The sequence below is a fragment of the Cryptotermes secundus genome, unplaced genomic scaffold (assembly GCF_002891405.2).
Source record: "Cryptotermes secundus unplaced genomic scaffold, Csec_1.0 scaffold462, whole genome shotgun sequence".
In the NCBI taxonomy this organism is placed as follows: Eukaryota; Metazoa; Arthropoda; class Insecta; order Blattodea; family Kalotermitidae; genus Cryptotermes; species Cryptotermes secundus.
This window is the reverse complement of record NW_019724744.1, coordinates 1,548,510-1,562,441: the sequence shown is the minus strand read 5'-3', so window position 1 is coordinate 1,562,441 and position 13,932 is coordinate 1,548,510. Positions and strand designations below refer to the sequence as shown.

The window sequence follows — 13,932 nt, the reverse complement described above, 5'->3', positions numbered from 1 at the left end:
GGGGGGGGGGGGAAGGGCCCATTCAGTAGAGCCTGGAGAACACCAAAAGAAGACATAAGCACGGGGGATGCGGACTGGATCCATGTGGCCCAGCACAGGGACCCGTGGCGGGTGAACACAGTAATATTTCGCTTATCGCTAGAAATTACGGTTCTGCATCTACTGGCCTATGTAAACCATATCGCAATACAAAAGAGCATCACAACAAATTAGACATAGAGTACATAATTGTTGCAACTTATTAGACTACAACACAGAAGTGTCACAACCAGCTACACGCCTAATTCAAAACAATGCCACAACAAATTATACACACGACACAAAAGTCTCACAACTTATTGCGCACAACAAACTAAATATCGCGGCAAGAAGCAGAACCGAACGACTTTCAGATGCCATTACAGGTCTCCCGCCAGCAAATGTGGCTCTGGTGGCGTGGAAGCGGCTGAATAGAAACGGAATGAGACAAAACCAGGTGGATTGACACTACTGGCCTTGTTCTGGAGGTATGGCTCCAGTCCTGCTCAACTTTCAGCACCAGATGGAACTGAGTTGTGAGCGTGACTTAGGTCTCTTTAACCCCAGGTTGGTGATTGGACCTCAGATCAGGTGTGGATGTTGTGTCCCGCCTGAAATCAAACCTGAAACCCCAGTCACCCAGCCCCTAGCCTAGTCACTATACCGGGCTAAGACAGCCAGGCTACGAAATCCTCGGGTAGCCAATTATTTCTGTGTATGGCTTGCAGGTACATACCCATGTACTCTGTCCTGAACCACATGAATCCAGTCCAGGGATCAGAGGCCTTCTCGAAAAGCTAACAGTTGCTCACCTAGAAAAGAAATAAACATGTTATGAAATCCGAAGGTTCGTTACAGTGTTCACAAAAGCCCACCACTATTTCCTATTCTGAGTCCTAGTCCACATGTTCATATCCTTTGCTTCGAAATTTATTTGAATATTATCCGCCACTTAAGATTCCAAGCCATCTATTTCCTTCAGGTTTTCTATTCTGCTCTGTTCCATGCATGCTACCTCCTCGACCATCCCGTCTCCCTTAACGAACGGAACAAGTGAACACCGTAAAGAAGGAAGCGGGTACCGAGTCGATGTCCACGTCACACCGATAGGTGAACCCGGTGCAGGGACGGTCTGGCGGCAGAAGGCGCTGCAGAAGTTGCGGTGGCGCCGCGAGCCCCATAGTCATCAGCAGAAGACAACAGAGTGGTCACAACATCGCAGAGAGTGAAGTCAATTCTTAGAGTCATTCGCTTTTATATTGACATTTCTCGAAACAAATCTTTGCCTCGTGTACTAAATCCCTTGTGACCTGCTTGTTATAGGGACATGTGGAAGGTACATGAGAGCTACACTGTTAAAAACACACGACGTTTCTTCTTTCTTGCTTTCTTGGTTACTTCGTAACCCTGCTCTATATAGCATCAATGGTAGGATAGCTGATTGCTGATTATTGAAATGTATAGCGTAGTTGGTTGAGGGGCTATGCTACAAGCCGGAAGGTCCTGGCTAAAGGCCAGATACTTCAGACACCTAAAACTACACACAGTACATTTCTAGGGCTCTCAGTCAGAACGAACAGTAGAAAATGCTTCCTTTCGAGACGAGGTCTGAGTAGCAGGACTGGATGTTTTATGGTTGGCACAGCGGTTGCTCTGAAGAGTTGCATCTGCTGAGATGTAGCATCGTTTAGTCCGTTGAAAGCTAGTACATATTTCGGAGGAACATGTCACCACCATCTTCGGGGTCGACGCATATGCCACGCATGAAACCAGCATGAAAAAATAGCAAGCACATTTGTTCTTCCGAAACGTTCATTGACTTAAAACAGAATACACGCCGTTACATCCCAGAAAATACATGCAGAACTCTTCAATAGGAATTGAGATGACTCACTTTAGCTCTCCTCCGTAATTGTCTTCTCCTGTATCTTCTTCCACTTCTGCTCCTACATTCGTTTTATTCTCTAAACGATTCAAGCGACAGCTACCTCGTCAGTCCATTGGCGTGCTGACTGTTGCCTAGCAACGATCTGTTGTGTTATTATATACAACTCTTTATTGGAGTCCGCCGTAACACAACATAACGGTCAAGGTTAATATTACCTTAGCTACATGTTTCGGCTTTTGAAGCCATCATCAGGCAAAACACATGATTACTGTATTCACACTATTGAACTGCAATTTCATTGTAATAGTAAAGCTGGATACTTGATAACCGTTACATTATAAAAATACAATGAATTATAAACTTATTAAAACACGAAAACTATGGAATAAAATGTGGTTAAAAACTCTTCATGTGAATTTGATTTGTTTCATTCTGGTCCGTCACACTAACAATTACGTACAAACCAATGTGACATATAAGTTTTTACTACGTTAAAACTTATCTCCCTTACATGTTTCAGTCCTTACGTGCCATCTTCAGAGGGAACATCATTACAAACTGGAAAATACCATCACAATAGGTGTTTTGATTTAAAATACATACACTTATATCCTATAATGCACAGTGCGTATAAAGTCGAACGTTTCACAATCACAGGAGCTTCCTGGTGTTGTAAAGTTTTAAAAGTTTCTAGATGTTATTTAAAAAACCTTCATTGTCAATGGTTAACATTTTTTTAAACCACGTAGGTTCGTGTCCGTACTCCTATCGTCGTCCTTGTGTGGGGCAGATTTTCTGCCGCCTGTCTATCTTGGTGAGGAGGTTCTTGATGTCGTCCAGGGTTTGTTCGTGGCTTGCTGCGTTGCTTAACTATTGACAATGAAGGTTTTTTAAATAACATCTAGAAACTTTTAAAAACTTTACAGCACCAGGAAGCTGCTGTGATTGTGAAACGTTCGACTTTATGCGTACTGTGCATTATAGGATATAAGTGTATGTATTTTAAATCAGAACACCTATTGTGATGGTAGTTTCCAGTTTGTAATGATGTTCCCTCTGAAGACGGCCCGTAAGGACCGAAACATGTAAGGAAGATAAGTTTTAACGTAGTAAAAACTTATATGTCACACTGGACGGAGTGGTTTGTATTTATATCTTCATGTGATATTGCACATCATGAAGTCAGTAGTTGCCATCTTGTTGTTATATTCCCGCGGACATAATGGTATATTCAAGACTTGTGTATATATACACCTGGTCGTCGACTTAAGACCTATGTGACTTACGACCGGCCGCACTTACGACCACAAAAAAATGAAAAATAAATGATGATTAAAATGTAAAAGTTTTTAAAAATAAATTATTTAGATGATAAAAAGAGTACAAAGATTAAAAAATACTATTAATAAATATATGGCCAACATACGACCAGATCGACTTACGACCTGTCAGTCAGAACGGAAGTCGGTCATAAGTCGAGGACCAAGTCTGTAGTAAAGTGCTTGGAGGCCCGTGGTAGAGATGTAGTATTATTTGACATTCATTGTTTGGCCCGTGTCTCATCTTACAATGTATTTTGTCTGCTCTGTTGGGAATACAGAGTTGCAATAAAAAAGCACAAAAGCTGAGACACGTAGCTAAGGTAATATTAACCTTGACCGTTATGTTGTTGTGTTGCGACGGACTCCAATAAAGGAGTGAATTGTTGTCTGCGTTTAAGCGAGGTGTTTATCTGGCCGTTGCGTAGCTTTACACTTTGTAATATAAATTACAGTTCTTCTGATTTAACAAATGGGGCACATTGGGACTCAAATAAGAGTGCCACAATAGGCTGGGTAGACACAACATGCCGCAGTTCAGTTTTATAAACGTGCAACAAATCATTTGTTGTTCCGATTGAATGATGTATCGGTACATCTCCGCCCTGTAAGAAGTAGCATCCTGACGTCACAGTAAATTGATCTCAATTCGTGTGTAATTAGTTCAACTGCACAATCCTCCCTCGGCACCAGCAGCTGGGAGCAGACAGCCCGTACAGCGCGACCTCACTACTGAGGCTGGGAATCAGTTTCGTGAGCGAATATTGCTCCATGAAGTGGCCGAGACAGACGCACCTCGAGAAGACTGGTTTCGACATTCTTTGAAGGCTCCTCCAGTTGTATACAGATGGAGGCAGTACTGAATTAAATGTGTGTTCATGTTATCTCAAACAAAATCATTCACCAGTTGTCTTCTTGCAGGCACCAAAACTTAATAAATTATATACCTGAAGAAGACGCATTTTGAACTTACCTGTTGCTAAGACTGGCCTAAGAAGGAAAAGGAAAAGTTATCCAAAATTTTAATTCCGTAGTTAATTATTGTGTTATTCTTCTATCGATAAAACCGTTTCTGCAAGTGATAAGTGCAACTGAGGCAGGCTTACAAGTTAGGATTTAAGTTAAAAAGAAAAGTTCTTATACAATCGATTGAATTCCTTCACAAGAATTCGACTCAGAATTATTTATTCTAAGCAGAACGCTTTGATGTGTTTCTCTTCTTTGAGGTTGTGAGTGACAAAATACACGAGATTACAGTTCAGAGAAAGTTCCAGTTTTTTATAGTGCGCTAGTTATTTGTGGGGTGATTCAAGTGATTTGCCTGTTGTATATTCCTTCATTTAACTTGACTGAAGAAAGAGACGCCGACGAACGTCCTCAGAGCCACTGAAGTGCCCATTCAATCTCCACCACCAGCGACAGATTAATTACCCGTGCAGATGTGTCACCTTGGCTCTGCAAGTAAGACGTTTGCGTAAGTGGCAACTGTGAGGGCGCTTTTGGACTTTTGAATCCCGCAAGGGCAATATGGCGTTGTGGAATGGGCAGGTAGCTTTCTCGGTGATGCTGCTGATTGGATTACAGGCAACGGCCTTCAGCGGGGGTAGCATCACGGACTGTTCCCGACTCGATTCCCAGCGGAGCCTTAACATGGACCAGGTAAGCGCCGCTTCCTCCGATTGGATAATTTCAAGAATATTAAACATTTTCGGAACTCAGATTCTCACAGCGGTAGCTGTGAGTAGTATTAAATTCTGGAATGTGACGCTTTGCAGTCCGGTACAAGCCGACCGACGTTTCGGAAGCACCTACTGCTTATATTTTCAGGGTCGAAGACAAAAACGAACAAGAAGACAAATTATTATTCTACTCCGAAGATCGAGGCAATAGGTTCTTCCGAAACGTCAGTGGACTTTAGCGGACTGCGCTGCACTGCATCCAAGGAGAGAGTAGCCTTCATTATTAAATAAGTCTGTACCAGCTACAGAAGCCATAAAGCATTGTTGTCAAGAATCGGGTCTTGAACTCGGTCTCATGTCCTGGAAAGTCAGAACTTGTCGCAGTACTTTGATGTGTGTTTGCATTTGGAGTTTCATGTCCTCCATTTTTGCTGTCAAAAAACTGATTATCCTTAGGCCTAGGATCTTGGCGATTTTACGTCAGATGACCATTCTCCTGTTATTCGCCTCCTGCCACTCGCAAATCGTTCTGTACACGTCAGATTACAGATTCTCGCGTGTTACGGAGTGTCACGTTTCCAATTAACCATTGAGCAGTCTGGCTGCTGACAGTGCTGTACATAACCAACACAATATTGCTCAGTGCGTCACGTGAGCAGCAGATACGGAACGTAACAGGAAGACGCCGATTAGGAGTAAGCCGAGGGGCAGGTCCCCATGTTCCAAGATTAAGTATACGCATGCGCATCACGGAATGAAGACGCTTCAGGCAGCTGAGATACAGCTGAACTCACTCTTAACCTCGCGCCACTAGCCGGAGCTGGGCGGTCAGCTTCACGCTCCGGCTGCTTTGCCCCAGGAAGGGGCTATGTGGACTCCAGAACTCGGTGTGGCCGCTGTGGATAGAGAAGAGTCAGAGAACAGAAAACCACTTCCAAAGCGTGTTCCTGTTGCGTCACGTCCGCATCTGCCGCTCACGTGACGCATGCAAAGACTGCGTCACTGTATGGCGCCGTCAGTGGCTAGACTGTATAGCGTCCAATGTCATAATGACTGATGAGTGATTAACTGGAATGGATTTCGAAGGAGGCGGCCGTGACCTACTCGAGGTACTATCCCGGTATTTGCCTCGTGTGACAGGGGAAAACCAACAAAAGTCTGTCACGATAGACAGTGAGATTCGAAACGAGCACTTCCAGAATATGAATCTAGACAGTTACCGCTACGCCAACCCGCCCGATCATACGGATTTCGAGATTGTGGCGCCAAAGGGGGAGGGGACGTACCAGAATTGTTACCCCACAGGCACATTTCTAAGTCTAAGGAAGATCTGCACCCCTGAGACAAGGTAATTACCATGCATGGCAGTACTGTACTACAGAGTGCCTGAAGTCCAGGCGGGGTGGGGGGTTTCCCCATGATTAGAGACCCTTGAAGTTGCGCCAACCGTCGGACATGCAGACGTATAACCCTGCTTCGACCTGCCTCTTAACGGATCATGAATTTTCGGACTTACGATCCCATTAAGTTAACACGCATCAGAATTACGCTCCGATTTTTCGGACTTACGACTCAAACTCGAATTCAGTTGTTTACAGTCTGCAAATGCTCTGGTGTCTCAAATCGCAACCCTTGACGATCAGCGGTAAAATATGAATTCATTTTCTTATTTTTAAGCGGTCGAGGTGTGAAGCTGCCCACTCACCCAGATATAGTTCTGAGGGCAATAATGGTGGAGCTATACCTCCACTCCCCACGTGTCTTCATGACATAGTGCTTAATTAATTAAGCATAGAGACAACTTTACCTTTCATAAATGTTTTTAATATAGTGTTACGAGGGAGAGTCAGTAAATAGGTCACAAATGGAAGTAAAACACGTGTAATGGATGCAACAGGTTTCTACGCGTATCACTAGGTAGCAGCACAGCCCAGCGTCATGACAGTCTTGGTAGCAGACGCACATGCGCATGTTGAGAGGCTGGTTTCAGCAGTCAAAATGGCGACCGTGCTTGAAAAGTATACTACCGAAGAGCAGCGTTCTCTTGTGCGTTTTATGTGTGCAAAAGGACTCGATGCGAAAGATATTCATAAATAAATGTTTTCTGTTTACGGTGAGAAGTGTTTGTCGCGTAAAGCGGTTCACATTTGGGTGGTAAACATTTCGCTGATGACGAAGAGGTTGAAGCGGATGTGCGGATGTGGCTGAGACAAAAATAGAAAAAAAGCTTCTATGTTGCGGATTTCGACGCACTGGTAAAGCGATGGAACTTATTTACTTACTTACTCATGGAGCTGAGCCCTTCTTGAGGAGCCGCCAATTCTGCAGCTACTCAAGAATTTCCCAGCATTTTATGGAACCCGAAGGTTCATTACCGTGTTCACAAGAGCCCTCCACTGGTCCATATCCTGAGCCAGATCAATCCAATCCATACCATCCCATCCTATCTCTCAAAGATCCATTCTTATATTGTCCACCCACCTACGCCTTGGTCGTCCCTGTGGTCTCTTTCCTTCCGAAAGCGATGGAACATGTGTATCAATGTTAGTGAGCATATGTCGATAAATAAATGTTATTTTCCAGGTTCGAATATCACATGTTTTACATTTTATGTCTTTTTGTGATCATTTACTGATTTCTCTTCGTATTTTATGTCCCTTTATTGGTTCAAAAACAGGAACAACGGAATTAGAGCGTAAACGAGGTTCAGACGTTGAACAAGATAACTGAGCCTTGAGCTCCAGGAACGTAACCCTATACTTCCCATATTATAAAGAACTCGACTTAAGACGTTTACGCGAACACATGGAGTCGGAGTCCGAGGTGTGACACTGCTCAGATGTGCAGACGATTTCCTTGAAACCGCGGGACTGGTTGCGCGCGACGCTGACTGTGACCGTGAGACGTGCAACGCGGCCCAAAGGTGGCCGGGCCAGGTAGCAGGATCTGCGGTGTTCGGCTGCCCACAAGCGCTCATCAGTGTTCGGGGCGGCAGCACAAACAGCGAGCGATGGGCGTCGCCCCTTCATCAAACATCAGGACTTCATTGATCTGGTCATGGGGCGTCGAGCTGCATAGCATCTCCATTTCCTTTTTCCTCTTTGTCTGTGTGGTAAATTGCTGCTGGTCCTCGTCAGCGAAGTAATTCTTGGTTTCGGGCCCCAAGACCCATATTTTTCTGCCTTAAGACTTTCAATTGGCTCCATTTCCTCTTCTGTTCCCCAAGTGTGACATTTATGATTGTCACTACGCAAGTTCGGTTGCTATAGCAACGAACTGTGCAGCGTTCTCACGCTCAGCGAACGTAAGTTATGCAGTAGGAACGTGGGAGCGGATTTGTGCTTCAGCGTATAGTGTCTATTCTTGGTATTTCTGTCTATCATTGGTAATATATTTAGGTGGTTGCGTGAAGTGTAGTATACCGCATAAAGGAGACGGTTCAAGATTGACTATTTGTGAGTGATATTCGTGGGAGACGCCGCTAAACACTGGCCTCGATGACTCATTCAGTGACATACAGAACTAGAGAGGAACATGGGAGATAGGAAGGAAACTTAGTACGAAGCACTATCCCAGCATTTTCCAGAAGGGACAAACATGTCAACATACTCGGGCTCCGAACTCGGGGCTTCCCAGATAGGAAGCAGGAGCGCTAACCATTTGACTGGTACGTCATGTGATTTACGGTACCATAATATCCATCTGTGCCGGTCAGTGAATGTGTCCCGCACGCCCGCTGTTATAATTTTGCACGAATTTCTGTGTAACTTGATTAAGTCCCTGGAGCCTCAAGAGAAAGAGAGAGAGAGGAGGTAAAGTGGTCGGGGGAAGGGGGTTGTTAAGGGATGCTAGATTTTTAGGGAGGGAGGGCAGAAATGTTTCCTGTTTTGAATGTTCCCAAGCGGTACAGGCTAGTCACGTTTCAGAAAGGGTAATGCTTTGGGAAATGAAGAGGGTAAAGTGTTAGGAAGCGGAATTTGTTATGGAGCCTCAGGTTCATCCAAGTAACTTTCAAAATACAGTTCCCACTGCACAGATAAGAGAGTGCGTCTACATTACTAAGATCAACTGGTTAATGCTGCTTATTTTGAGTATTCGGGGGCTGACAGGGGAGGGGAAGCCCCAGCCAGACATCTGCTACCACTCAAGGGTTTAAGGAAAACCAAATTGAAAGAAGGAGGAAGTATGCAAAATATTAGGCGTATATTAAAATTGATTTTCTACCCTTTATATTCCACAGCGAAGAGTAAATGTATTTTGAAACGGCATCGACGTAAGTTTATAAGAACATTTTCTAGCTGCCCCCCTCCCCACTTGAAATGTCCTGGCGACTGCCTTGCGTGAGAATCATATGGAAGAAACTGAACTATACTCTATTGGCGGGGGAATGCGGTAGCTTAGTTTGTTGAGGCACTATGCTACAAGCCGGGAAGTCGCGGGTTCGAGTACCGATGTTGTGGATTTTTTCAATTTACCCATTCCTTCCAGCCGCACTATGGCCCTGGGACCGACTTAGCCTCTAACAGAAATGAGTACCAGGAATCTTCCGGGGGGTAAAGGGCAGCCGGCGCGTAGGGCTGACACCTCACCGCCACCGCCGATCGTCTAGAAAAAATGTGGGAGCCTCAACGTCTCACAACCCTATGGGCCTTCACGGCCTGTTACTGGGCTAGCTACACCTTTTTATACTCTGTGGCCGCAAACCAAAGGTTATTTATGCTGGCGCAGATGGGGTATATAGTAACTACTACAAGTTAAAGGGTTAACTTCTTTACATAGAGAGATAATTTGCAATATAGGTCTACTCGGATTGTCAAAGGAAGTGATGTCAGTGTCACAACACAAAACAGATAAAACTCTGAAGAAGGATACCACCCAAACTGTGAAACTAAAGTTTGCTCATATTTCAAAGTTAAGAAACGACTACATTGCTCGCACATGGCTTTAACAGCAGTGGCTACCGTACATATTGGCAAGAAGACACAGTACACTCTATTACGTCTGCAGTAAGAACTTATTCTTAGCTACTGCCTGACGTGAATGAGCAAATCCCTCCCTTGAACAGCCAGATCAGTGGACACGGTCGAGGCACCGGAAACTTGCATGCACGCGCCAGGGCGTCTGAGCTCCTCTCTGTTCCTGCAGGAAACCTTCCGTTTTGTGCCGAAAGGCGAATGAAAACGTCGGGTAGTTTGCAGGTTGAGTTCCTCCCCGTCTTCTGTCTGTCTCATCAAGGCTAGTCGCATTTCACGCGAAGCGGTGAGATCACGTACCAACAAAAGCGTTGGGAATGTTACATGAGGGTTTTGTTTGACTGACTGAACAATCACATCCGTCCTTCAGCGGGTTCAGCGCCGCGCCTTCCTTTCAAACAGCGCGCAACCTGCAGGCCATGTGCAGCTGTGCGCTCTGCAAGTTCCAGTGCTGAGTGCTCAGGATACTGGACCAACACGGAATAGCTCAGTCTGTACTAGCTGGACGACAGACGTATCGGGGTTCAGTTCCCGCCAGAAGCAGAACAATTTTTGGGGCTCATCCAGTCTTCCTTGGGACTCTTTCCCCGGGGTGCAAAGTGGTCGAAGCCTGAAGCTGTCGCTCACCTATATCCACTTCCAAGGCTTCCATGTGCTAATACACGAAGCGTTACCTCCACTCCTACATATAATTTAATGACGTAGTGCCTAATTATCTAAACATTCTTAAGACTCGAGGAAAAAGTGTGCGGGGTATGAAACACATGTTTCATTTTTGACGAATGCCGTGTTCTGGGATGTGGGGCCGTGTAGATATTGTGTTAATGGACCTTTCGGAGGAACATAGTTCTGGAATGGAGACACTGTTCAGTTCAGAACTCGAGCTTCTACCTAGTTCTAAAACGGAACAGTGCCCATACCTGGTCTGGGACCCACACAGCCTCTTATCCAATACGTATCGAAGGTTCTTTCCTCGGAGATAAAGTGGCCGGGGCGTGAAGCTGAGCACTCAACTCCATCAGGTGCCGACGTTAAGAATGCGGGCAGCTACATCTCCACTCCCCTATACGTCTTCATGGCTTGGTGATTAATAAATTAAGAAAAGAAACAATTTTACTTCCTTAAGCTGGAATGTCGCGGGTTCGATTCCCGATGAGATCATTGGATTTTTTAATTAACCTAATCCGTTCAGCCGCACTATGGCCTGGGGTCCACCCAGCGTCTAACAAATGAACACCAGAAATCTTCCAGGAGGTAAAGGGCGGCCGGCGTGTAAGGCTGACAACCTCACCGCCATCTGTGAGCTGACTGTCTAGAAAATATGGGGGCCTCGACGTCTCAGAACCCAAGAGGGATAGCTTTATTTCCCCCCTCCTGCCCCGTACCGGGGGACCAGTTGAATTGAAATCATGATGCTGTGGCTTGTGTAGCTGATGGGAAGGTGGTTCGCCGTGGAGGTTGTGGAGCACAACAGATCTGTGGAGCACAACACGATCAGCACCGTGATCAACCTGTGCCCCACCCTGCAGCTCACGCGTGAGGGCAACAGCACGATCCGCTTGCACTGGAACGAGAGCGCGGGCGAGCTCGTCTACAAGTTCCGGCAGCCGAAAGCGGGCCACCCCGGCTTCTGGGTGTCTGTGGGAAGTCAGAAAGGTAAGGCTATCTGTATAGCGACTGGCTACGGGCAGGACGGCCTAGTGATCGGTGTTAAAGTCCCGGTAGAGGCAAGATTTCTTTTCTCTCTACGTCGTCCAACGGTTCTGGGGCCCAGCCAGCGTCCTACACAATGGACACCGGGAGTTCTTTCCCTGGAGTAAAGCGGCCGGTGTGTGAAGCTGACCACTCACCTCCAACTAGAGTTGAGGTTAAGAATATATAAAAAGTGCCCCAGGAGGAAAGGTCAATAACCTCGTCAACAGAAGGTCACGTAGATTGTTATGTGACCACTAGAAAGTTACCAGACCTTACCTTCAACAAACAATGGGAAACAAAACCACCATTTCGGAGATCTCGTTGAAAACATGGGTTGTGTAGTTGTCGGTTGTGGTTGAGACACTATGCTACAAGCCGGAATGTCGCGGGTTCGATTCCCGATGAGGTTATTGGATTTTTCAATTGACTTAATCCTTCCAGCGGCACTATGGCCCTGGGGTAGACTCAGCCTCTAACAGAAATGAGTACCAGGAATCTCCCTGGGAGTAAAAGGCGGCCGGCGCGTAAGGCTGAGAACCTCACCGGCATCTGTGAGCCGATTGTCTAGAAACTCTGGGAGCCTAGACGTCTCACAACCGTCTGGGCCTCCACAGCCTGTCACAAGGACAGCTCAAGGAGGCATGACGTAGAATGCATGAACTTCTCTGTGGCTTCAGGCAGTCTGGCGGAGCGCCACGATGTGAGCTTCTCGGGAACGGTGCTGGTGATGAAGGCGGTGAGCTCTCACACCGTGCTCACCTTCTGCCCGCGGTCGCAGCACAAGGTGTACACGGTTCTCATGTCCCGCAAGAGGCGCCTGCCCTACGACGAGATGCGCGGCGTCAACAACATGCTGAAGAGACGTGGGCTGGACGGCCTGGTCAAGGAGATGTGCAAGGGCGCCGCGGCTTCCAACAGGGGACGCCTCGCAGCCGTCGCGCTGCTCCTTGTCCTTCAGTTCGTGAGCGGTTGGCACTAGCGAGCGGGACGCAGTCACTTCCAACACCCCACACGGGGCACTAGTCTCTATACCATTAGATTCCAGGTCTTCACGGCGGCTATCTCGGCCGGAACAGGATTTCCGTGGGTTTCCTCACTCACTTGGGCAGATCGCTTCCTTTCAGATTCCTCCCACTTCATTATTCAGTACCATCCAGTCATTCAACACTATAAGCCTAAAGTCTGAGTTTGAGATAGCGTCATTAAACAAAGTACAAACACATCCGTAGTGATGTAAATGCGCATGACACCGCGCAATCTGGTAGCTGCCTACAGGCGCTGCGGAGAACTTACCGTCTCCTAGTCTCAGTCTTGGTGTACCTAAGAGCATTTCCAACAGCTCTCACTGTGGGATGGTGAGCGCGTGAGAATGTTGAAACGATACGGAGGGAAGCGACTGTGATTCAAGTTGAGGTACAATCTGAACATTTGCTTCAGGAACGGAGGAAAACCACGAAAACTTCAGTTAGATTAGCAGCTCTCCGAGCCTCAACTCGATGCCCGTGACCTCCCGGTTATGAAGTAGGAGTGCCAACTGTTTGACTCCGACGTTCACTCTGCTGCTTCCATCTTCAGGTATAAAAGACGGGGCAGCAAGTTACTCCGAAACGTTGGTACCTCTGTAGTAATAACAAGGTTTGACAAACCGGAAGACAGTAATACTCACTGCCGTGAGAACGTCATATCTCACACATATGTATATTTAAAAATATATTTTCAAAGAGGAGGTCCGGAAGGGTTGAAATTACTGATTAAAAGTCGACGTACCATGATCACAAGTCAATACAGGACGATGCAATGTTTTCAGCAATAGCTGTATACAGATTAACGTAAGTTACTGAAAATATCTTAGAACCCTGAGTTTCATTTTAGATTCATTTTGTGATTCTGATGTATCTACGCCATATAACGTCGAAGTGATGGATGATTCATGAACTTGGAAGGATCTGGAAGGAAGTGGTCGTGACTCTCCCGGAAGGGTCTAAGGAGAACCACGAAAAATCTCAGTTAAATAGCAGGTTCCCTGCCGAAAATCGAACCGAGTACCTCCCAAATATTAGTGCGCTGCTGCACCTCCGCCAATCTGCTCACTGCAAACTGTCATTAAGGTTACAGCCTTGTGAGATGTGATGCCATGTCGGTTGGTAGGTTCGTATACTGATGTTCTGAAGAATACTGCGGCTTCCATCTTCACCCTGAAGAGGGAGGCCGCGCTCAAACTACACGGTATCACATAACAGAAGACATAGTACTCATAGCCACAACCGTGAGGAGCTCAGATTTCGTCCTGTAAACTGCGCAGGCCTACCTCACGCTTCTTGTAAGACCAGAGGCACGGGGGGTGGGGGGCTCACAGAATT

The 13,932-nt window shown here is 46.3% G+C and overlaps 1 protein-coding gene across 1 annotated transcript; it reads left to right on the top strand.

Annotated features, from left to right (window-relative positions):
- Positions 1 to 3,908: 3,908 nt before the first annotated feature.
- On the top strand, positions 3,909 to 13,926 carry LOC111862857. The gene is made up of 3 exons (XM_023848613.2): positions 3,909 to 4,884; positions 11,308 to 11,533; positions 12,250 to 13,926. Exons 1-3 carry the CDS (start codon positions 4,753 to 4,755, stop codon positions 12,549 to 12,551), a joined length of 660 nt encoding a protein of 219 aa, XP_023704381.1. The 5' UTR covers positions 3,909 to 4,752; the 3' UTR covers positions 12,552 to 13,926.
- Positions 13,927 to 13,932: the final 6 nt, after the last annotated feature.